Below are 27482 nucleotides of genomic sequence, written 5' to 3'. Positions count from 1 at the left end.
GTTCTGAAATCAGGTTGGCCATCTAAAATTAACAAAGTTCCTTTGGAAATCCGTATAAGTTCAGGAGTGAAATTATTGAGAGTAATGGGTTATTGTTCAAGGGTCAACAATTTAATATACCTACTGATATGAGACGTGATATCACAGAAAAAGTTTATTTCCGGCATTTTGGCATACACAAATTCAAAAATCGTGCCGAAGATTGTTTCTACTGGCCCGACATTTTCAAAAATATACAAGATGTTATTTCAAATTGTAGAATTTGTTTGAAATATAGTTGTAACCAACAAAAACAGCTCTTAATGTATCATGAAATACCAACAATACCGTAGTATAAAATCGTGTGTGATATTTTGTATTTAGGGGAAACTATGTATCTGCTCGTTACTGATTATTATACTAAATGGCTGGAATTGCCATCAAAATGCTCACTCGCAAACGGTTATTAAACATCTTAAAGCAATATTTAGTCGCTTAGGTATGCCAGCAATAATGATTTCAGACAATGGACGGCAATTTAAATAGGCTCGATTCGTTGCATTTTCCGTTAAATACAGTTTTGATCATATCACTTCCAGTCCTAACTACCCTCAATCGAATTGGATAGTAGAAAGACAAAAACAAACTGTTAAAAAAATGTTGTATAAAACCATAGAAGATACAAAATATTCAGATTCAATACTTCTTATGTACAGAAATACCCCATTAGAAAGTGGTTTTTCACCAGCTCAATTATTAATGTTTAGAAATTTGAGAGATATTCTACCTACTACTGAAACTTATTTGAAACCAAAAGTTGTCAATTTCACTAAATTTAATAACCAAATAAAATCAAGTCAAAAGAAACAAGCAGAATATCACAACAAAAATGCCAAATTCTTAAAACCTATCGAAATAAATAAGAATGTAAGATTTCAAGATGAATTAAATTCAACTTGGAAATTTGGCAAAGTAGTCGACAAACCTAGGGAACGCTCTTATGTAATCCAAAGAGATGATGGCACTTCAGTAACACGTAACCGTAAGTTACTCATAACTCTGCTGATGGAAAGTGAAGATAATGCAGAAAAGATAGAAGTCAATAGTAGAAATAATATTGATGTTGATAATTTTGATTCTGATGACGATTTGGAAATGATCTCATCTTATATCTTCTTTAATGAAGTACCCGAGAAAACAATGTTTGGTCGAAGAATAAAAAACCTGACAAATTGAAATATTAATAATAATTTATTTTGTGGGCTTGGTTAATCTTGATGAAAAAAAAAATATATGATCAAGTATGTTTTAATTTTATTTGAATGAATAATATATTTCTGAACTTGTTCAGTTACTTTTGTTATATATGAAGAAAGGAGATGTCATGAATGTTGTTATTTCTGCTACTTACTGTACCTAGATGCTTTGTCCATGGATTATACTTGTATGTAATAAGTAATAACGAAAATAAGTGCAAAGAAAATTAAAGTCAGTCAATCTCCAGCTATTGTTTCAATTCAAGTGTAGTCAGTGGCAGTGGGCATACTTGATGACTAGCTATAAATCAAATTATCTAAAAGAACCATTCGTTCAGGCCAGTCTCAACTTCCTACACTGTAGTTTGATGAACTGATACCTCTCAGAAAACAACTACTCCCTGGCTAATATCATGAAGGGCGTTGGATTATATCCGACAGGTGTCAGTGTAAGATTCTTCACTGAAGTTAAGCCTGTGTATGCTGTGGGCGATACAATTGCCGCAATAGATTTTCAATTACAGGAACACACTTGCAGACCGGTTTAGGGCTGTTTAGCCACTCGTCAGCGCAAGGTAGTGTCTATCATCAACATGAAGTCGATGATTTCCGATAATTGAGAATCAAATTCCTTCAGAGTATCATTCCTCGAACTAGGCTGAATCCAACGGATATAATCCACCGCCCTTCATGATATTAGCCAGGGAAGTAGTTGTTTCCTGATAGATGTCAGTCCATTAACCTATAGTGTATGGAGTTGAGACTGGCCTGAACGAATGGTTTTTTTAGATTATTTGACTAATTTTGATTAATTTATTATTCCCAAAACACTAACACCTTGCTTCACTCATATATAGTTTCATATACTTATAACTACATTTTTCTATAATGCACTTTCCAGTGAATTCAGACATATCACCTTATCTCAACGACTAGTTTATTTGGATACCGTCAACGTTCTTTCTGTTTTTGAGATTCGATACTGTAATTAGTGTTTGTGTTTTTTTTTTCATTTCCTATCTAATTGTTACTCCTATTTTAATGAGTATGACTCATAACTATGGGTTATATAGTTTTTCGACATTTTTCATCTATGTACTTTCATTTGTTATTTCGAAGTTTTTCACTCATGTCGGTGAATGAAGCCGACTATTATTATGACTATCATCATCGAAATCTCAAGACATTCATGAGAATCGGCGGGAATATCAAATTACTAATATGACTATTCATTCGTTTACATACATTTTTCAATGTCCTGATTTTGAAGAGTGAAGATATAGCCCGAGTTAATTATATTTTATAGATCATGCATAATAATTTCTGTTAACCTTAGGAATGTAGGAATGTATTCAGTCTAATTTTTCAATCCATCCATAAATGAATCGAATGAAGTTCTAATACTTCAAAATATATAACAAAATGACTAGAAATTTGAAAATCAAAACAGTAAAATTTGTGAGCCCTCCGAATTTCAAACAAATTTTCATAAAAATTATCAAATTCCAAATTAGCCGCCTCTTCCTTACCTTTTTTTGGGTACCCTTCATTTGTATGCAAGTCTCAACAATATTTTGATTATAAAGTGTGTCCGCAAAGAATGGAATAAATTTGATATTTTCAAAACCAAAGGTCGTTTTACAAAAACCTGAAACACGTCGATTTTTGATTTTAATATGCTACATTCTACAACAAAATTTCATTATACAGGGTGATCCATATTAATGTGATGACGTCATCGGTAATTTTCTTGAATGCAACACCCTGTTTAAGATAATCCGTAACAAGCTAATTCCGAAAAGGTATGATACTTGTGGTCTAACGGACAGAATTTGAAAGATGTGCGCTCAGAAAATAAATTTTATTGATATCGAATGAAAGTAGAAATTAATTAATTATTTTATATTTTTTTCCAATGATTAACAATGGAAAAGTAATCTAGTAATGAATACATGACTTTATTTTTAATGTTCGAACTGAAGTCCTTGCTGTAGTAGAAAGTAACCGTGCTAACAAGTATTTCTTATTAATTTAAAAAAACTAGACGGCTAGTTTTTTTGTTATTGTGAAATGTCTTCATTTCGATAGACGTTCAGTAACTGTTAAATAGGACAGTAGCTGTTGTATTAATTCGTGAATTTTCTTTAGTACTGCTTCGAATTAATTTGAAGTAGTAATGAATTTAAGTGTAAAGCAGAGAATTGAAATATTTATGACGATTTTTTATGGAGACAGATCGCGAACTCAGATGGACGTGTGTAACTTATTCAAAGAAAAATATCCAGAAAGACGCATAACGCAGGCAGCAGTAAATAAAATTGAAAAGAAATTTCGAGAAACTGGTACAGTTGAAAATGCACGCAAATCAGGTCGTCCTTCTGTAAATGCTGATACAAAACTAAATGTTCTATTTGCTTTTGAAGTGGATGAATTCTTAAGGTTAGTCGTGATTTCGATGTCAGTAAAACAACTGTACACAGAGTATTGAAATTGGAAAAATGGTATCCCTTCAAAATCGAACTTCTACAGATATTAAACAAGGATGTTCCAGATAGAAGAATAGAATTTTGTGGAGCCATGATGGATAACTATCACCGAGACCATCTCCTCGTAAAAAATATAATTTTTTCTGATGAAGCCACTTTTTCAATCAATAGCTGGGTCAACCAGCAGAATTGTAGGTTCTGGGCCAAAGAAAACTCCCACTAGATGCGTGAGCATCATACACAATACGCGCAAAATGTCAATATATGAGCTGGTATTGTGAGAAATAGGATCATCGGACCCTACTTTTTCGGCGGTACTTTAAACGAGCCAACATACCTTCAGTTTTTAAGGGGATATCTTATACCTGCTTCAATTAATTTATTCCCCAGTAGAATTGATCCTGGAAGTTGTGATGAGGGTTTATGGTTTCAACAGGATGGTGCGCCTTAATAAGGAACTCATGTGAATCTGAAGAAAACTGAAGCAGAAGCAACTACCATCTTCAGTGATTTTATATAACACACTCAAGTCTGAAGATATGATTAGAATGAAAATTTAGTAATGAAACAAAAAAAAATTACTTATATTTTTGAAATTCACCTCATACTTTTCTTTTCTCTTAAATATCACCACCAATAAGCGATTCAGGTTCCCACAAGATGTCAATTTGAGACTATTATTCCTTGGAGAATATATTTGTTGAAAAAACAGTTATACCATATATCAAAACGACGACAACGAATTCCACCGCAATACTATATTTGCAAAAAATTACATCCTTGGAAGTGTGAAAAGGCAACCCATGCGATATATGAATATTTGATTTAGGAAATACATCGTCTTGTGATCAAATTCGAAAAGAACATATCAAACCAATATTCAATACATCAGAAGATTCCAATCGATGAATCGGATTGTTGCGATTCATGGAGACACTGAAATCCATCGGTAAAGAACAAAAATGATTCTGGAACTCACTGAAACATAATTGATAGGAACTCCAGTAGACTGTCAAATAATCTGACAAAAAAAATGGTCGCTAATAATAGGACTAACACAGTTCCTAAACAGCCAATTTTACTACCTGTCCTGGGCCTCAAATATGAATTCATCCAAATTAACGGATAATAATTATTCAATTATTCACGTATTATCAATCAGTCTCATTTTTCATATCTTACAAGAAACTGATGTTACTTACTATGGTATTTTTAACGAAGACCCAATACCCAAGACAAGACCTATAACAGTATATAACAGTATGTTGAAATATACGCAGATGGTAGATTTCATTAATTTTAAATTACAAGAATATATGAGAGAAATTATGTGAAAATTGAGTAAGTTATTACTGGAAATATTATTATATGTGAAAACTCCACAATAGGGTGTTATTTGAATACATGCTGAGTCAAAAAGATTCCCTCGGTCCATTGCTATCAGCGAAAACAATTTTTCGAAATGCTTAATTTTTTCGCAGTCATATCGATAAATACTATCTTTCAAAATTATTTTCTCACATACTGGGTGATTCAGCCGTGAGAAGCCAACCAAAGTTAAATTTTTGCAATGGAATACCCTCATCGTCATTTCCCATTCCGTCATTCGATCCCTTTATTTTTTTCTCAAAAAATTTTTGTTTCCGAATTTCCATTGCGGCATTGCCAAGTTATTGCAGAAAAACCTATTTTGCAGACAATTTGGTTTTAATTCACCACCCACATGTCTACAGCAGTGAAGTGTATTTTTTTACGAATACTTAGTCAACATCACCCCGATAAATTCTGGAATCTCAATATTCGGATACAATATATAGGGTGTCGGTAAAACCGGTCAAGTTTCATTTATTTTCACACAGACATAATTCAAATTTTTCATTTGTATGAAATGTTTCGAAATTTAACTACATTTTTCATCTGAGGTATACTATACGGAATATTGATATTATACAAATTATACCAAGATTTAGTAATTGTTGTATTCACAAAAAAAAATTCTCACGTTCACTTACTCAAATTTGTTTTTCGAATATCCAAACTAATCGCCAGTAAAAAGTTTTCAAACCATCCCGTGATGATTATCAGTGGTTTCAACGGTGAGAAATGAGTAAAAAACCTGAAGAATATTTATTCTTCTTTTTCCTTAAAACCCCAGTTATCCATGACTGTCATCAAAAAATAAATCTCGGAATTTGTCGATAACACCATGTGTTGAACTTTTTTTTCGCGAGTAGATTGAATCATTTTCGTTATGAATTATGTATTGTAAGATATGGTGCAAATGGTCTGGGTTTTGGGGAAAATTGACAGAAACTGCCTCCTTGCATCAAGGATTCACAAAGAGATATTCCCCGAAAGAAGACTATCAGATGGAAGGGCATTTCAGGATCTAAAAACAAGATTTGAAAGAACTGGTAATGCCAATCACGAGAAGTTTGAACGTGTCTGCCCGGTAACAAATCTCCATGTGAGTACCAGAGACCTGAGCAGAGAATTGGGACTTTCTCAAACCAGCGTGTCTCGAATGATATGAGCAAGCAAATTTCATCCTCATCACATGCAATTGTTGCAATAGTTAATAGAAAGCGATTTTGTAAAACGTGTTCAATTTTGCCGATGGGGCTTGTAAAAGATCAATCAGGAAGATGGTTTTTTCGATTTCCTGTTATTTTCTGATGAAGCGATTTTTCATAAAAATGGAAATGTGAATCGGTATAACATGCATTATTATACAATGGAAAACCCCCATTTCGTTCGTTGCCTGAACCATCAACAGCGTTGATCACTGAATGTTTTGGGTGGAATTCTCAGAAAAATAGTTATCGGTCCTTATCTTTTTGATGGGCATCCCATTGGAAAAAAAAAGTGAGATTTCTTCGGCATGAGTTTTCGAATTTATTGGATGGAGTTCCATATCGAACAAGACTTACAATGTGGCTACAACAAGACGGTGCACCGCCACATTTTCAAACTGAAGTACAGGAATACCTCAACGATCCTTTCAATCAGAATTGAATAGGTAGGAGTGGGCCTGTGGTGTGGCCACCCAGATCACCGGACCTGACCAAAATGGATTTTTTATGAAGATAGATCAAATAGATTGTCTACCATACTCCTCCAACATCTAAAGCAGACATGAAACGGAGAATCGCTAGAACTTTCAGGGGTATCCCAGAGGATATGCCGGAACGTGAAGGGAATTCATTTGAAAATGTATTGCAGAAAATGGTTGCTATTTTGAACATCTTTTGGACTCGTCTATTCAATGAAAAATTTAGGCGTTAATGATCGTATTGAAAAATGTTTGAATAAGTGAACATAAATAAATACATTTTTGTGTTTACAACAATTAATAAAACTGGGTATAATTTCTAAAATATCAGTGTTCCGTATGGTATACTTCTGATAAAAAATGTAGTCAAATGTTGAAACATTCCATACAAATGAAAAAATACGGGGTGTTCTATTTGAAAAAGTTATATCTGTTTGAAAATGACTAAAACTTGACCGGTTTTACCGAGCACTCTATATATTGTTTCCAAAAGTTGAGATGCCAGAAATTATCATAGTGATGTTGACTAACTATTCCTTGAAAATTCCCCTCAATTTCTGTGGACATGCGGATGGTGGATTAAAAAATTATTGTCTGCAAAATAGGTTTCTCTGGAATAACAGCAATGCCGCAATGGAAATTCAAAAACAAAGATTCCTTAGAAGGAAAAAAAATGAAATTGAATGACTTAGGTATTCATTAAAAAAATAAAACTTTGGTTGACCACGCTCGGCTGAATCACCCAGTATGCGAGAAGGCAATTTTGAAAGATAGTATTCATCGACATGACTTTCGCAATTCGAAAAATTGTTTTCCCTGATAGCAATGGACCGAAGGAATCAAGTTGACCCACCCTGTATAATAAAATAGCTTGGTCTCAAAAGTTGGAAATCTCAACATGTTCCATATCACGATGGAAATGGCTCATTACTGACCTTTTCTGGTAAATCAGATTTTATTTATGTCGGTTGCAAGCAAGCTCTTCAAATCTTCAAATAATTTGTTTTGCCTTTGAAAAGCATTGCTTTCAGCATTGCTTGAATGCTTGATTTTGTTGATGTGTTTGAAAGCATTGCCTTCAAACACATCAACAAATTTCATGAATAATAGATTGCTCATTTTCCATAATTTTTTAGACATATATCTACTGAAATATATGAATAAGTTGAAAAGCTGCTTTCATGTTCATTATTGGATCATTATCTTCTTGTGCAAGATTTCTGAGTCTGAAATTCTTCGATTGTTCATCAATTTTCTACTTTGTTTGTAGGAATGTTACCAGACTGTGGATGCCAATTTTGTAGTATGCTGGTACAATACTTGTGATAGTTGTCTGCGATCAACATATAGGTGGTATTTTCATACACATGGAATTCTCAACACAATTTCTTTCACAAGACGTATTACGCTATCAAAAAGTCAACATGAAACGTTTTATCATCAAGAGAACTGATAGAAATTCAAAACGGTGGGAGAAATAAATAAAAGTTTAGTACGTTAAATGATTCAATCCTTCAATGGGTGCCTCCGGCTAACTTTCTTAATGAAGTATTTTCCTACTACTTTCAGACACGCCAGAAGAGCTATTATATTAAAATAAGTATTGAGGTTTTATTGAACTCTCTCATGAAAATCCTGCAAATAATTTCCATTAGAGTTCCGTGCCTGATCCAATGTGACTTATGATTATTCATTCGACATATTGATGAAATAATATCATTATTAATGAAATATTAATGAAAAGTGGGACAACTTCTATGCAACAGATGACGTAGAATCAGCAACTGATTTATTCATAAAAAAATAAAAGAAATATTGAATTCTGGTACACAAGAGATGACAAATAAAATACAAAAAAAGTCTTGTATAACCTCAGCTCTAGTAAACTCTGTCACCAGAAAAAATATGTTATTCAATCAATAGAAACTTGATGAAGAATAGCATTCTCTATTAGGACAGTTTAAAACGTATAGATAAATAAATTGAATACATTGTTGAAGAAATCTAAGGCTGATTATCATAAGAAAGAGATCGATAAAGATTAAAACAGTGCAAAACTACTATGGAAAACAGTAAATGCTGCTTACTCTCAGCCAATCAAAAGGATGGAAGTAACATAAATTGAAAATGGGGATAACAAAACCGCAACTAACCCTATTGGGATTGCGGAAATTTTTTTAGAGCATTATACTAAAATTGCCGAGGACCAAGTGCTCAAAATAGAAACTACTCGAAATTATAAAGAGCTCAGAACTGTTAACCGGAGCTCAAAATATTTAACAGAAACAAATATAGATGAAGTTGAAGAAATAATGAACAACTTGAAAAAAATACAAAGGATCAGGAATAGATGAAATATCAGTAGAAGTTCTGCAGCATATTAAAGAATATATTAAAGAGCCACTAACACTGCTCATCAATAAAATACTAACAACATGATTATGGCCAAAATATTTAAAGACGACAGTTATTAAACTCATTTTTAAAAAAGGAGAAAAATTTAATTGTATAAATTATAGACCGATTTATCTAATCACTGGTATAACTAAAATTCTAGAATATATGTTGAAGAGAAGGTTAACAGATTTTTTTGAGAAATATAATCTCCTCTCATCTGGACAGTTTGGATTTAGAGAAGCCAGGTCAACACAGGATACGATAAAGGAATTACCTACACAAGTTTATAAATTTTTTGATAGTAGTAAACCGTGCCTCTGCATATTCGTTGATCTGGCCAAGGAGTTCGATACTGTCAAGTCATAATAAACTCCTGAACGGTATAGAAGATTTAGATATTCGTGGAACGGGTTTAACTCTCATAAAAAGTTTCTTGAGTGGAAGAAAGCAGTGTATCAGAGTAGGTGATACTTTAAGTAAATATAAAGTGATGACGTTTGGGCTACCGCAAGGCACCATACTTGGTCCAAATTTTTTCACAGTATATCTCAATAATCTGTTCAATCTCCACACTGATGGGACACTTTTAAGCTACGCAGACAACACAGCAGTTTTTTATGAAGCCGAAAACTGGAACTCGCTCATCACTAAAGCACAAATTGGCTTTGAAACAATCATTGACCAGTTCAATTTCGAACTATTGACTATAAATTTTTCTAAAATAAAATATTCAGCCTTTTCAGTGAATAACAAAAACTTACCCAGTCTTCAACCCCTTGAAATCAGAGGTGGAAACAGCATTGTGAAAATCACACAAGCTACAGAAATAAAGTATCTAGATGTAATGATAGACAAATATTCGAAATGGAACTTACACATTAGGAAGTTAGTGCTAAGAATTAGAAGCCTATTGTCTAAATTCAAATATTTAAAAAACGTTCTTGAAAAAAAACATATCTTAATGCTGTATTGCGCATTGGTGGAATCCCAACTGAGATATGACATGATAGCTTGGGGAAGGGCATATAATAACATTATGAAGAATGTTGAAATAATTCAAAAATGAATTTTGAAAATAATATTCAGAAAACCAGTTACCTACCCATCAGTTGACGTTTACAAGCTTGGTAATATGTTAGATGTGAAACAAATATTTCATTTGACCTTGCTGTTGACCAGAACAAAAAAACCGGAGGAAAATATTTCTAGATTAGTCCTACTCCATCCACAAGGTCAAAAAAAATTCCATTTCAGTTCCACATGTGGCTAAAACAATAGCCCAGAGATCTAGCATCTTTCTTGGGCCAAAGATATATAACGATCTACCAAATGAATTGAAACAATTGAATTCATTATCTCTGTTCTAGAAAGAGCTGAAATTATGGCTGATTTCAAGATCAAGAATTCAAACACATCGATTAGTCGAAATAAAAAATACATAATATCATTGATGTTAAGTTTAGGCTATTTAAAATAATTTCTTTCACATACTCGTTCTGTCAGATTTTTCTGTGGAAATCTGAGGCATGCCATCATCACATCAACACAAGTTATACTTTCCTGATTTTGATGATCGCGCTTGCCCCATATTTCATGAATGTTTCATGACGTAAATATGACGTTTGAAACAATTCTTTTGTACTAATTATCCTTACTTCACAACAAATCATAGTTACAATTACTATATTCTGCTGAATTTTCTCAAACTTATCATTATGATAACCTGAATAGAAATTTTATTTTTATGAAATTTTTGGTATTATTGTTCAGTATTACTTCCTTGGAAAAAATTATTTTATTTAAACTTTTCTTGAGCCATTTCTGTTCCAAGTTTGGTCTACTGCCCTTTTCATAATTAAGCTATATCTGAAACTCTCAAGCTAGTTAAAAACACATTCTTCTGGTTAACCTGTAATCTCATTTTCACCCTTGTTTTCTTTTCCATTAATTTGACTGTATTTCATTTGATTCTTCAACATCACAGCATCATAATATGTCACCACATACAAGCTAATAATATCAGCTTCGGTGAATTTTTTGTTTATTCTAAGCCTTATATTACCAAGTCTTTTTGAAATATTTGATTTTGTAACGATAGAAGATCTGTATTTTTTCGCTTTTTATGAATAAACATTATTCTTATGTTATTTCACCGTAGTGTGGGCTGGTCAGGCCCTATCCCCTGAAGCCCCGATACATTCGGGAGGGCGCGCCAGCATTATTAACCAATAACCACTCTCCACACCGTGGGGTGAGTGATCATTGGGTCCGGCAAGACGGTATGATTTAAAGATTCGAGTGAGAGATTCAAGGACTCCAATAATCAGAACAACCATTTCGACAGAGTGATCTGGATAGAGTCTGCGGAGTTCGAAGAGAAAATCTCGATATTTTATCCGTTTCTCCTCCTCTTTTCTGACGATATTTGTCTCGCCAGGAGCTGAAAACTCCACGTCAAATATCGTTTTGCTCTGGTGGTCGAGAAGGACTACATCGGGCTTATCAGCTTGTATGAGCCTGAGGTTGGAGAACGAATAGTTCCAATGAATTCGGCACTTCCCGTTCCCCACAACGGATTCAATATCCCCTGGAGCTTAAGGGAACACCGGTGTCTCGACAATACCGTACGTGTGTCGTAGATGGTAATATAGCACTCTTAGGGCCGTGTTATGTCGATGGATATAGGCCGAGACCGCATATGCTGGATATGCTGATAGCAAGTGCATTAGGGTCTCGGGCGCCTTGCGGCAGGCCCTGCACCTTGTGTGAGGAACCTCTATACCCATCACGCGACTGCGGTAGACTAAGTGTTGAAGACACCATCCTGGCATGATGAACCCCTCAGTTTCCGACTTCAGCCCACTCGACCTGAGAAAAGCGAAAGTAAGGTGATCTCTGCGACTTTTATCTGAGCTTTTTGCTGAACGTAGTGTGTGCTGGTCAGGCCCTATCCCCCGAAGCCCCGATACATTCGGGAGGGCGCGCCAGCATTATCAACCAATGACCACTCCCCACACCTTGGGGTAAGTGATCATTGGGTCCGAGAATCATGTGCCCTGAGTGAGCCAAGAATGACATCTTTCTGCATCTGTGCGGCTAATATTTCTGCCTTAGTGCGGCAAGCCGGTATGATTTTTGAGATTCGAGAGTAGAAAGGACATCATTCCACCAAGGATTCCAATAATCAGAACAACCATCTTGACAGAGTGATCTGGATAGAGTCTGCGGAGTTCGAAGAGAAAATCTCGACATTTTATCAGTTTTTCCTTCTCTTTTCTGACGATATTCGTCTCGCCAGAAGCTGAAAACTCCACGACAAATATCGTTTTGCTCTGGTGATCGAGAAGGTCTACATCAGGCTTGTTAGCTTGTAGTATGAGCCTGAGGGTGGGGAACGAATAGTTCCAATAAATTCGGCACTTCTCATTCCCCACAACGGTAGACTAAGGTGTTGAAGACACCATCCTGGCAAGCCATGATGTACCCCTCAGTTGCCGACTTCGGCCCACTCGACCTTAGAATTATTATTATTATATATCTTGTTCTCATAGATTAGAATTGTACCATCCCCAATGGCCCTGTTTACAGACTAAATTATATTTTTCACTGGAAACTGACAAGTATAACAAAAAATCAAATCGTACCCCAACAACTTTTCTGTGGTGATTTTACTCCCATTCACCTAGCTGTCGAAGAGCATTTTTTGGACGGACAGTGTCACAAAGACACAATTTTTCACATCGAATAGTTCTCATGTGAAACACATGAAATCGAAATGAAGTTCAAAGCGGCAAGCAGTTGTATTTGCTGACATATATATTCCTTAGTAGAATCAACTAGCCTATATCAATCAAACACTTACTGCAGAATAGTTAATGGTGATAGGTCTAGTAATCAAAATTATTTTCATGTATTCTGGAACACATAGCAGATTTAGGGTATGTTTGGAGTTGAGCTCCATAGATCTGGGCTTAGTTTCAGGGTAAATTCAATTTGACCTTCATAAGTTCTTCAAAAGTTGCTTTTGTTCGTAAAAGTATACCAAAAAGTTCCTCTTTTTCATATCCTATTCTAAAAAAACAAATTGCATGGTTTTCCATGGAAGGCCTGATGTAATACAACCAAATATGGTGATGAGATCAGAGTAGTATATTTCTTTTTTTTCAATAAACAACTCATATATTACAGATCATAAAAATCGATTAACAGAGTTTGAGATAAAAGAGAAAAAAAACACCTCAAAAGTGCTGCTTCGTTCTCTCCTGTTCATAAAAGAGGACATATGCCTCCTCAATCACAAGCGAATTGGGTGAAAATGGCGACACATGTGAATCATTGAATTCATGCCACGTGCCACTATATGGGTGTCTGCAATATGCCGTGTAAAGCCCGTTGTAAGTAATCCCACTGTGATTCGAAAGTGCATGTAGATTATAACGACAAGTGGCCACATTGTATGCTACATAATTGCTCATATCTAATCCTTCTGAAGAAATGTCGATGATAACATTCAATTTGTCTCCGAACGTTTCCGTTGGAGAAAATATTTTTAAATTAATTTCTAAAATACGGGGAAATTTATGGATTGATAGGGATTTCGTGCATTTTCTTCTTTCCTTGCACCTCGAACATGTTGGTTTTTCATTTCAATTCAGGGTTTTCTCTTTCGTGAAGGAATCCAAGCACTGTGACAAACTCAGTTGATCAGTTCTTTGTGGTAGGATCGAAGGTTACTAAAGAGTGTCCACAGTGTGTGCACTTCATAGTGGATTTTAATCAACCAACGAAAATGTCTACAATTTCAGAGTTGTTCATGTTTAAATATCTCAGCCAGGACTCTTGCGCTTTTCCGCTCTCACTCAAATTTTCGTCAATCTCCATTAAGATCGGTTTAGGTTTCTCAGTAATTATATTGAGGTCATCATGTAAACATTCCAAAAGATATCGAAGAAATTTATTGGCGTCTTGATGGGCAGATCCCATGAATCGAGGGGCAAATTTTCGAATTTCGAAGCACTGTTTATTACTCTATCAGATGAATCTTCTGACCACAATTCCTTGCGAACGCTTTCATTAAAGCACCTTTCATAATAGAAATACTAGTAATGATATCTTCCATGTATGTATCATTTTTAAATATTTCAACAATCGTCTCGTGTTCAATGAACATTGGATTACACTGTTCATGAAACAGTTGTTTCCAATATTTTTCAACCCATTAAACCCAAGAATTCATACTGAACTAATGTTGTAACTGCTGATTTTACGTTTGGCACTGCTGTCTTCTTCTGAGTAATCACAGATTGGATGATTCACCTTTTCACTGGATCGGTAAGATAAGGAATTTGAAGCTTAATTGTCCGAAACTGAATTGGATATGGCAGACGTATTGAATTTGGTGGGAGAAGAGAATTCTAGAACTTCATCATATTTCTCAGTATCTTCTGATGGGAATTTATGGGAAGTAATACAAGAAATATGGGAGGTTTCATGAGAAAACAATCTCTCTTCGTGAATAGAATATAAATATGATTTGGAAACAACGGAATGAAGGAAAATTCCATCCAGTGAATGTGACAATGGAATGGTGTCAAACTAGAGGATTAATTACCACACTATATAGCTGAACTGATTTTTTAAATCAGAAAAGTGGTACATATTTTTTCTTCGGTGTCTTCAGTCATCCTTCTGCTGTTGTGACGATGGAATGGTGCCAAAATAGAGGCTGAATTACCACGCTATATAGCTGAACTGATTTTTTGAATCAGAAAGGTGGTACATCTTTTTTCTTCAGTTTTTTCAGTCATCCTTCTGCCAATGTCATTATTAAAATTCAGAGATAAGCGACCAAATACACCGAAAGTTTCTCAGCCACACGATGAAATATAAAGTTATTTCCAACATTTCGATTCTTCTGCTATTTTGCTTTCTCACTGGTTAAAGCGGCAGCCCCTACAGTTTCAGACATTCCAACTAAATGAGATGGAGCCAATGTGTCCGCAAATATGAAATCCTGAACGACAGCTCCGCCACATTTCCAGGGAACAAGGGTATTTCTATCAGGTCGTTTACCATTATCACCGCTGGTACCTAGTGGTTCTAGAATAGAAGGTATCCCGGCTGATATCAAAGCCCTTTTTATGATGTTGTTGACATGGTGATGTCTCGGAGAAAGTCCATAACTCTTTCTGCAGCTCGAACCATGAGTACCTTTTTCATTTTACTCACTACCACGAATACATTTATGAAGAGTACAAATATCTGAACACAATATGAGTCCAATGGCTACCCTGAAAGTATCATTGAAGGTAAGTAGATTACCCAACTGGAAAGGGATTTATGCATTACACATTCACCGATGATTTCAGATGAGACGGATGCTACGCAAATTCTAGCTTTTTCATTTACCTCACTACCACAAACACATTTATGAGAAGTACAAATATCTAAACCCATTCAGAGTCCAATGGCTACCCTGAAAGTATCATTATCTAATAGTGTTCCCAGAGTAGCAACAGGTAATGCGTTCAACCAAGCACCAGATTCTTTATTATTGACGGCTTTGAGGCGAGCTTTGAGAGAGATGACAAAGATGAATTGATGGAGACAGAAGCAATTTCTAGTTAAAGTTCGTCCCATGCTTTCTGAAGTGATTTGAGGTCCGTAGGCACATGACTTTTGGTTTGAGAACACCAAATAGATTCGCCTTCGATGGCTAAATTGTCTATTATGTTGGTGAAGGAGATATGACGTATATCTATCAATTGCGAAACATCGTTGATGGAAGACATAAATGCTTGTAAAGCCAGCGATGATGCCGAGCGCAGACGCAACTCTCCACGATTCACAGGAAATGTTGCTTGAGACCAAGAAATATCAGTGAAACAGCTTTTGGTAACATTTTGAATTATGTTACGTAGCTGACCATCAAATTTCATAAGGTATACTTGACTTTTCTAGCAAGGATAACATCTTAGAGTATAGCGTAGTTTAGAAATGGCTAAACAATTTTTCAAAAAGAAAGGAAGTATGCATTGGCAAATCATATAAACGGGTGGAAATCAAGTCAATGGAATCTACTTTGTACTGCAAACTTTCACATAGAGCTTCCATAGTGAGAGGGGTGCCAAGTACCTCTCATCTAGATTTTTCCATTAATATCGCCCACATCAACCTAATTTAAAATAATTTTTGGGATATTTCCTTTGAATCGTTGGGCAATCGCTGGCAGAAAAGCATGATTTGTTATTCATCAATTTGATGTTTCTCTTCATCAATGTTGTTGAAGATATTTTTCTCTTCTCTCTCGAAAAGTGTATAGGGAGAACCCTAAATATGAAGGTAAGTATATTTTCCTAACTGGAAAAGGAGTTCTGCATTACACATTCACCGATGGCTTCGGATAAGACGGCTGCTACGCAAATTCTAGCTGATCTGGGGATTCTCATCACAATATTAGTGGAGTTCTTTAAAGCAGCTAATCTTTTGAACAATGATGATGTTCCTTGTCCTGTTTTATTCTGGTCATTACTGGAATTTTCAAATAATGAATCGTTCGACATCAAAGTGCTATTTTCTGAATTTGACATTGACGTTTTGTGAAATTTTCCATGATGAATTATGAGGCTGGTTTTGGATCTGAATGATTTATGACAAGTTGTACAAACATTGCCTATGTCGTATGATTGTTTCAGTTCATCATCACGGCCATAATCCATTCAAATTAGTAAACACAGGTCTATTTCAAATTGATAACTTGGACTGAACTAGAATTACAAACGGTTGTCCTATTCACTGCACAAATGCTTTCGTTATTGAGAGTTGGATTGTCATAACCAGCGGCGGCTCGTCAGAGGAGGCAAGGGAGGCTCAGCCTCCCCATAAAATTTGAGGCTATTCATCGCAATGAATTAAAAGATATTGACAAATGATTATGATTATTTTTTTCTAAAAATGCTTGGTATCATTACTTTACCATTAATTTTTAATATAAATACATAATATGCCCTAAAAACACTATCAGTCACAACGTAGTACGTACCACACTGTATCCTGCATCAACAAAACTCAAACGCACCGCCCATGAACGAATAACGAACGAACCATCAACTCGAAATAATAAATGCCATACGTTGCAAGGGAGCCAAGCCTCCGACCACTTTAAAAAACACAGGCTTCACGAGACCGATTTAACCAGCGACATACGTCTCGATTTGTAATTTCAGTTGTAGAAATTATAGCGTTAGAGGAGGCAAGCCTCCAGTTGGTCTCCGTTAGTGTATGACTGCGTTTGTTTTTTATTTATTTATTCGGACGAGATGCCGTGACGAACCGGACCAGAAAAATATTTCGGTAATTCGTTTTAGTGTTTCTTGATAATATTTGTTATTTGTGTATAAAACAGGCAGTATTGTATTATAGCATAAAAGTGGTAGAAATTATAAAAATTTTCATTTCTCTTTTCATTATTATAGCAGTGCTTTTTGGTAATATTTTTATGTATTTTCTTTCAATTTCAAGGTGTTCACTTTTCGGTAAGTTTTTGTTTCATTTATTATGGATAAATTGGACGAAATTAAAAAATCTGACGATACAGTCGATTGGTTGCTGACAAATAATTTCAAGTCTTTATCTTATGATAATGAATTTTACATTATTGAAACTCTGGGAAGGCCTCAACCAAATTTGATTTCGATTGAAACGTCAGATATTCGACAAAATCAAGGATTTAATATTAGTTGGTACGATAAATGCGATTGGTTAACCGGCTTCATTGAACGAGGAAAACTTTTTTGTTGGCCCTGGGTTTTATTTTCCGTACAAACCGAATACCAAATGTGGTCTAAAATAGGATACTCCGATTTGAAAAATTGACCTCGTTCTACAGAAAGGCATTTTGAATCTAAGTAGCATATATTTTCGCCTTGTGAATTAAAATTGTTCAGCAAACAAAATATAGCAACAGCTTCAGATACAGCTCAAAAAGAGGCCATAATTTCTTTTAATAATCAGGTTAGGAAAAATCGGTCGAATTTAAAAAGACTTATTGATATTACGATATATTTGGGTTCCCAAGAATTAGCTTTTCGTGGACACGTTGAAACCAAAGATTCGATTAATCGCGGCAATTACAAGGAACTTTTAATGTTATGCGGCAGGTATGATTCAAAATTTGACACTTTTTTAAACGATAGCGTTTTTTCGGGCATGTCAAAAACCATCCAAAATGAGCTTATACGACATTGTGGCATATATTATTAAGGAAAATATAAGCAAGGAGATTGAAAGTACTTCTTTTTTCCCATGGGAAATTGAGAAACTACCTATAATACCTGTACATCACAACTTTTAATCGTTTTTAGATATATCAAAGATGGTAATGTGGTAGAACGTTTTATGGGTTTTCATGATGTTTCATCATTTTTTAATCCGTACGTGTGACACCTATAATTTTAGGCAAGAGTTGATTACGCAATCCTATGATAGGGCTGAGGTACTTGCGTGAAGTTAGCGTCGGACGCCAGCGTCCAAATCTAGCGCCCGCCCCCCACTCCTGAGTCCGATTTACACCACACAAATAGTAGAATGTTGATTCATGAAGATCGATTATTTGGCAACCAATATTTTCAACATGATTATTTCCTCTTAGAATCGACTTCATACTTGAAAATATCATTACACTGCATGCAGTTTTATAATCTGTATTATAATGACGAGGAGACATTGACGTGAATGTGATAGATATAAGACACTTTTGGGTCACAACTGGTGGAATTTATGACCAAGTGAAAAATTCATCGGAAGAATGATTCATTGAATGAACTCCCATCACTTGAGTGGAATAGTTCGCTTCCCAATCTGTGAATTGTCATCAATTATGTCCGAGTGAAAACTGTTATCAGAGAAATGATATACTGAACACTGAATTTTCAGTCCTTCAAAATAGTGGGGTCATAAAAAAATACACCTTTCACATTAGATGTTTAATTTTTTCCATCCTAAACTGGATTGTGTCTCCGAATACGACTCAATGAAAAATGTTAATGAAGAGATGACATACTGAACTCTGAATTTTCAGCCCTCCAAAATACCGGGAACCGACAAAAAAAACACCCCTTCCACATTAGATGATTAATTCTTTCCTTCTCAAACTGGCTTGTATCCCCGAATACGACTAGCTGGAAAATGTTAATGGAGAGATGATATACTGAACTCTGAATTTTCATCCGTTCAAAATACCGGGAACATACAAAAAAACACCCCTCCCAAATTAGATGTTTAAGTTTTTACGTCTTAAACTGGCTCGTATTCCCGAATACGACTTAATGAAAAATGTTAATGAAGAGATGACATACTGAACTCTGAATTTTCAGCCCTCCAAAATACCGGGAACCAACAAAAAAAACACCCCTTTCACATTAGATGTTTGATTTTTCCCTCTTAAACTGGCTCGTGTCCCCGAACACGACAACTGGAAAATGTTAATGAAGAGATAATATACTGAACTCTGAATTTTCATCCGTCCAAAATACCGGGAACATACAAAAAAAACACCCCTCCCAAATTAGATATTTAAGTTTTTACGTCTCAAACTGGCTCGTATCCCCGAATACGACTAACTGAAAAATGTTAACGAAGAGATGATATACTAAACTCTGAATTTTCAGCCGTCCAAAATACCGGGAACATACAAAAAAACACCCCATCCACATAAGATGTTTAATTCTTTCATTCTCAAACTGGCTTGTATCCCCGAATACAACTATCTGGAAAATGTTGACGGAGATATAATATACTGAACTCAGAATTTTCAGCTCTCCAAAATACCGGGAACATACAAAAAAACCACCCCTTCAACATTAAATGTTTAATTTTTTCCTTCTCAAACTGGCCTGTGTCCACGAATACGACTAACTGGAAAATGTTGATGAAGATATAATATACCGAACTCTGAATTTTCAGCCCTCCAAAATACCGGAAACATAGAAAAAAACCACCTCATCCACCTAAGATGTTTAATTCTTCCATTCTCAAACTGGCTTGTACCCTAAATACGACTATCTGGAAAATGTTGATGAAGATGTAATATACTGAACTCTGAATTTTCAGCCCTCCAAAATACTGGGAACATACAAAAAACCACCCCTTCCACTCTAGATGTTTAATTTTTTCATTCTCAAACTGGCTTGTATCCCCGAATACAACTATCTGGAAAATGTTGACGAAGATATAATATACTGAACTCTGAATTTTCAGCCCTCCAAAATACCGGGAACATACAAAAATCCACCCCTTCCACATTAAATGTTTAATTTTTTCCTTCTCAAACTGGCCTGTATCCCCGAATACAACTAACTGGAAAATGTTGATGAAGATATAATATACTGAACTCTGAATTTTCAGCTCTTCAAAATACCGGGAACATAGAAAAAAATCACCCCATCCAGATAAGATGTTTAATTCTTTCCTTCTCAAACTGGCTTGTATCCCCGGATCCGACTAGCTGTATAATGTTGATGAAGATATAATATACTGAACTCTGAATTTTCAGCCCTCCAAAATACTGGGAACATACAAAAAAACCACCCCTTCCACTCTAAATGTTTAATTTTTTCCTTCTCAAACTGGCTTGTGTCCCCGAATATATATATATATATATATATATATATATATATATATATATATATATATATATATATATATATATATTTATATATATATATATATGCTCGATTACCTGTTTTGATATATATATATTTATATATATATATATATATGCTCGATTACCTGTTTTGATATATATATATATATATATATATATATATATATATATATATATACCTGTTTTGGTCTTATTACCTGAGCTGCCTCTCCTGTCTCTGTTATTGTACCTGTATTGTCATGTACCGAGTTTTGCTTCTGGGGTTGAGCGGTCTGATTACTTGTGCGAAGCGATAAACCGGATCTCCATGTTGATGGTAATCTTTGCGCATCATCCCTCTTGTTCATATTATTAGGTCGTTTTTCAATTTCGATAGCCTCTCTGATTGTTTGTGAGTAAAAGTTTTCGTTGCTTGCTAGCATTTTTGTGTTATCGAAATTGATGTTATGTCCTGTTTGAAGTACGTGTTGGAAGAGAGAAGAAAATCAGCAGAATTCTTCACCGACATAACATATCAACTTCGTTCGTACCAGAACGGACAATAAGGTCCATGCTTCGTAATCCCAAGGATCAGATACCACTGGAGTCACAAGGAGTGTATGAAGTACCATGCCATGATTGTGACAGGACTTAAATCGGCCAGACCAACAGACGAATCAACATTCGCAAAGATGAACACAAACTAGCAGTGAAGGGAAAAGTCACCACGTCTTCTCTCTTGCCAGGACCAGACGAAATATCATCAAAACCTATCAAACTCATCCATAATGGAATAGTGAAATAAACAAGTGCTTAAAAAACGGAACTATTCCACAAAAGTGGAAAGATTCAAGAGTAACTCTTGTGTATGAGTGTCATACATAATGTGATTAGTAATTACTGGCCAATTTCGGTGATTAACAATTTTGCAAAATTATCCGTTCAACAAAAAAAAAAGATTGGAGGATATTTTCGATAAACATCACGTTATAACGGAACACCAATTTGGATTTATGAATAACAAAAGTACCGACAATTTTGTAGAACAAACAGTGGGAGCCTTGGAAACGTCGTCGAAATAAATAGCGATTTTCATCGACCTTGCAAAAGCATTCGACACTGTTTCACATGGCATAATACTGAGAAATCTCTTTGGATATGGTATACGGGGAAACGCTTCACAGTTGATGCGAAGTTATTTATCATACATAGAGGACAGAGAGAGTAAATATTGGTAATGAAATCAGTAGGCAGTTGAATTTTTCTGTTGGTGTACCTCAGGGAACAGTTTCGGGACCAATTCTGTTCCTTGCTTACGTAAACAGTATCACACAAATCAGAGAATTTCAGGGGCATACTGTTTGCTATGCTGATGACGCAACCTTAAAATTCGAAAGTGAATCACGGCATGATATTTTTCATACTACAGAAAGTATTGATGTGGTTAAATAATAATGCACTGACTTTGAATGTCAAGAAAACAAATTCATAACTTTCCCTCTGAAATGGAGTGATCAGCCAAGCAATATCGAATTGTATCTACATAAACCTAGTTGCGCAAACCGGTTATTCTGTAACTGTTTCACTATTTCGAAGTCTAGTTATTGATCACCATTTGAGATGAAATGAAAATGTGGCACATGAAAAGGAAGAAACTTCTCATGCATAAATTTTACAACCCTCCAGACATTATCTCAAAAAAATACTTGCTAACAAAATATAACTCTCTAGCAAAATCAATCATTCAATATTGTATTGAAGTATGTGGTGGTACTTGAATTAGATTGTCGGGGAGCTAGCCCATGGCCTGATTCACTACGATATTTTCAGATCTATTGTGATGGTCCTTGGTTGTCAGAGCTCATTGTCTAGCTTGATCTCTTTGATAGGAATCCATATCTTTGACACTGACCCCTTCATATAGCTGACAGCCTCTGTTTTTTCTACTCTTTCAGCCTTGCTATCGCTTCGCATTCTCAGAGTACATGCAGTGTGGTTTCTTTCTCTTCTTGACAGAACCTGCATTGGGTTTCTTCTGTCATACCCATGCTGCTCATATGTTTCCTGAGCCGACTGTGCCACGTCAGTAGACCCATCACTATCCTTACAACCTTACGGTTGTGGTTTAGCAGGTCTTCCGTGAATCTGGGCGATGGTTTCTGTATGAATTATTTCACCTGCCTCATTGTTGGGAGCTCATTCCACCAATCTATCGATTCGGCTTGAATCCATGAGTTTATGGATGCCTTTATTAATGCTTTGCCACCCCGCAGAAGAGTTTTGTATCAATCATAACCTTGGATGCGCCTTCCCGGGCTAGAACATCGGCTTCCTCATTGCCCTTGAGGCCCTCATGTCCGGGTACCCAAGCTAGAGTGACCCTATTTTGAGTACTTAGTTCCTTGAGTGCGCTCAGACATATTTCCACTAGTCTTGAGAAGACTCGAAATGAGCTGAGCGATTCAATTGCTCGGAGAAAATGGAAATGATTTTATTCGTTACCTTCTGTCTGTTTATTTCCCTTATATAGTGTTCGATGGCCACTACTTCTGCCTGGAATACAATACTTTCCACAATACGCTTCATTGCTCATAATTGGTGCAAAACTTGCTACTGAAAATAATATTGAAAGTAATTGGCGCTTCTCAGATGTCTGTACAGCTACCGATGTTGAATATGGATGTTCTCGAACATTAACATATAAAGAAGTAATATACCCAGACCCACAAGATTTTCATGAAACTCAAATATCCAAATACCAATTTACAGAAAAAGTCATACACAGAGATTCAGCTTCTTCTTTGGTCAGAAACTGTTCAACATGCTTCCAATAAACCTGGAGAAGACCAATAATATAAATAAATTCAAAACTGACGAAAAACAACACCTTATCGAAAATTCAGAAATGAATAATATTCTTCGAAGGAGAAATATATGAAGCTGTTAACACTGCTTCCAAAAATAATTTTTTTTTTCGACATCCCCACTTCCTATGTATTTTTCTATGTATCCATCTTTTTTCTATTAGTTTGTACTAATCACTAAATATCAATTGTACACAGTTATATTATTATTGTACGATTAAAATTTTGTTTATGAATGACTGAATGAGCACAATACAGGTCTCAATCTGCCTACTCCTCAGGTCTCGTCGCGAGTTCTCTCTAAGGTCCCAATTTGCCTCAATCGCCTCATTGTCAACGAAGAACATTGTCAGTGGTTTTGGTTCACCAACACAAAACCACAAGAACTAGCCCAACTCAAATCAGCTCTCCTTCAAAATGGATTCCTAAACCATCAAATTGACAGATCCATCCGTCGTCAACAAACTTCTTCGTTCAGTTCTAAAGATCCAAAGGACAACATTGTTCTCCACAAAGGTTTTCTTCCCTACATTAAAGGTGTTACTGACAAAATTGACCGAATTCTTAAAAAACAGGACATAGAAACGATATTAGCCGCCAACAATCAAATTTCCACATTTCATCGTTCCCCTAAGGACAAAATTACCAATGAATCCCAAGGTATATATGAAATTCCATGCTCCAATTGCGATATAACATATGTAGGCCACACCAACAAACGTGTGACAGAGTATACGAACATCAACTTGCTATCCGAAAGTCAGACCCATCCTCAGCCTTATCAAAACATCATCAAGAGGTAGGACACAACATAGATTTCGCGAACACTAAGACCATCGCCACAGCGAAAACACTCCAAGCTCGTATAATTCGCGAGATCATCGAAATCGAAAAGCAACCTTTCTACCAGAACAAACATGATGATGGTTAAAGACTTCTAACTGCCCTAATTTCCCGATGCTCACCCCCAACCAAGACGTCCGGTGATGGTAATCACCCGAAGCCTCGCCCCCATCTTTCAGCTTCAGTAATTTCCGTCGATGTAAATACCACCGAACACCCATCGACACCTCAGTTTGAACTAAAGAGTAGACAGATTGAGACCTCAAAGAGAACTCGCGACGAGACCTGGAAAGTAGGCATATTGAGGCCCCGGCGTCAAGTCACATCAAAGTCTTGAAAATGGTTCCAATATATATATATATATATATATATATATATATATATATATATATATATATATATATATATATATATATATATATACTTACATATACTCGAATTGGACTAACGAAGGGAATAATATGAAATACGTACATCTATAGCTGTAAGGAGAAAGGTAAGTGGTACCATTGCTGCAACTCCAAGAAGCGAAAAAAGGATCATGTTGAAATAATATTTATCTTCTGGAGGTGGTGCTGGTGGATTTTTCACTTTCTGGGAAAACCTTTCCATGGACAGGAGCGAAACTGTAATGAATAAATTCCATACTAGTGGTGTCCATTTTAAACCCCCATCAATAAATAAAGGTAACAAGTATATTGAAAAATAATAATTTATCAATGAAAACCCATTCTAAATTCAAATATTAAATATATTCAGGTATATATCATACATATATATAGAATCTTGAAAAGCTTCGTTATTTTTGATATTCGAGGATTGTGTCTTTTGCCGATCCTACAGATGGCTTCTATGCAGTGGGAGATGTCATCGCTCTCACTACAGTTGATCAGTTGACTTTTGAACATACTGTACAGGATATTTTGAAATGAATGAGGTTGCTGTCAGAATCTGTCAAATTCTGTTATTGCAATCAAGCTAGTAGATTTGTTGCACACAGTCTGCTCAAATTATTGCAGAGATAATCAAATCATATTCAGTTGGGAAAAAAATTAAATTTTCACTTACCTTTCCTTTCAAACACCTCATTATATTGATTTAAGTCAGCCATAATTATGTTTCAGTTCATTTTATCCGACACAAAATATTCGCAGATTTTTCTTTCAGAGCAACTATTCATCAACAATTGATTCGGGCGTCTAATCAAAAAATAGTCAAATCATGATTATAAATTAGTAATGGAGATAATGATGGATCAGATAAGTGTTTTGATCAAAAATTGTCAAGTGTTCATTGTTTGTGAGATTTTGATATTTCCAATTGTTATTTCTCGAATGAATTTGTAGTGATTATTTTTTCAACATAGATTTTCAAAATACGTTCTTCACGAAGAAGTGTGGATCATGCATCGATGTCCGTCATTGAGAGTGACAGTGTTCCATAAAAGTGCTATCATCCAACCCGTGTTAGGAGTCACACGTTAAAAGGTTAGACCTCGCTAGTCCTTAGCTCGAACATCTTTTGGCTCCTGAGGGATGTCGTTCGTAGGGGTGTGACAGCAGGTTAACGAAAAACAGATGTTTTATAAAAAGATCCTCAAAAAAAAAATTTTGGGTCTTGAGATATAAGATCTCGATTTGGACCAAGAATTGGCTCTCGCGTTAGGATTCAGCATTCCCCAAAAATAGTTGAGCTTTGATTTGAGCCTCGAAATAAAACCTCGACTTGGACCTTGAGTCGCTATTCAATCTGGCCCTTGAATTACCCCTCGAGTTGGTCCTCGATTTGGCTCTCGACTTAGACCTTGAATATCAGTCCTCGAATAAGGTGAAGCATTCTCCCAAAATTAGTTGCATCTTCAAAAATTATTTTCAAATTTCTCATCGACGTTTTGGGATTATTTCAGCAGCTCCCTAAACGACAATTTCTTCCAATGCCTTTTCTTTTGAAATTGACTACCATCGATTAGGTTGTGTCGCAATCTTGCGAAAATGTATGTGAAGGGTTGTTTTCTCTCTGGATACCTCTTATGATACAAATTGCTTGCTGCCACTGCATTTCACCTAAAACAGAATATCATATCCCATTTTTCATAATTCTCGTACTTCATTGCGAATGTGCTCGAAAATTGGACAGAAACAACTAATTGAAGAATGTCTCTACTGCATAAATTGAAATTTGACAGCTACTAGTGAAGATTTGCATTCTGATTTATCGCCGCATCGTCCAAAACCTACTTGATCAAATTGTGCGTTTCAGAGTTTACCTGAAAAAAAATAGCTCAGTATTAGATAGAAGTCTCTAGCAAAACATCAAGTGTGCTACATTTTTGGAAAGCAAATTTCAAGCTCTATCGAAATATGCAGGAATATACAGGATTTTATATGAAAAAAGGTTTTACATAAATAACTTGTGATACCTCATTTGAAAAATCAAGTTTTCTTCACCACTGAATTCTACGTGAAATGCCTCGGAAATGTTTCCATAGAAATAAGAAATTTTTGACAAAAAAACAGTTATAGCAACTTTTAGAAAACTATGATACATAACTTTATGCGATTTTAACCATTGAGTTTGTCATAAAATTTGACCCTCAGACACACCCATCAGTTTTCATCTATCTATTTTGAAAACATGAGTTTTCGTTCGAAAGTGTCCCACTCTGTACAGATGATATAGTGATATGTCCACGATGTTGTATTGAAAGATACAGTTGGTTGATTGGAGATGATTCTTTTTCATACATTTCTCATAATAGTAATTGTATCCAAGTGATATTTGAATTTTCCATAATACTATAATGACCCCAAGGCAATGGGTATCAGCCTGATGTTTAACATCATAGTACGAGCATGTCTATCAAAACGTAAATTTTTCCTGACTGAATCTTCGACAATCAGAAACTTTTTTGTATCTACAAAATGGAAATGAATTTGAGTAATACAAATAATCAAAAACTTTCAA

General features: G+C 35.4%; 1 protein-coding gene across 2 annotated transcripts in view; it reads right to left on the bottom strand.

Moving 5' to 3' along the window:
• LOC111507338 (equilibrative nucleoside transporter 3) overlaps nucleotides 1–25746 on the bottom strand; it is a 68225-nt gene extending 42479 nt beyond the window's left edge. For both annotated transcript variants that reach the window (XM_074178180.1, XM_074178181.1), the window contains exons 1-2: nucleotides 25587–25746; nucleotides 24993–25144 (exon numbers count right to left, since the gene is read on the bottom strand). In XM_074178180.1, coding sequence (XP_074034281.1) covers nucleotides 24993–25144; nucleotides 25587–25629 — 195 coding nt within the window. In that variant the 5' untranslated portion in view covers nucleotides 25630–25746. The remainder of the gene's footprint in view (nucleotides 1–24992; nucleotides 25145–25586) is intronic.
• Between the last annotated feature and the right edge of the window lie 1736 nt (nucleotides 25747–27482).

Source organism: Leptinotarsa decemlineata, unplaced genomic scaffold, assembly GCF_025532065.1.
Source record: "Leptinotarsa decemlineata unplaced genomic scaffold, Ldec_3_MD MMD2_tig00003557_RagTag_RagTag, whole genome shotgun sequence".
Lineage (NCBI taxonomy): Eukaryota > Metazoa > Arthropoda > Insecta > Coleoptera > Chrysomelidae > Leptinotarsa > Leptinotarsa decemlineata.
This window is presented reverse-complemented; position numbering and strand designations above follow the sequence as displayed.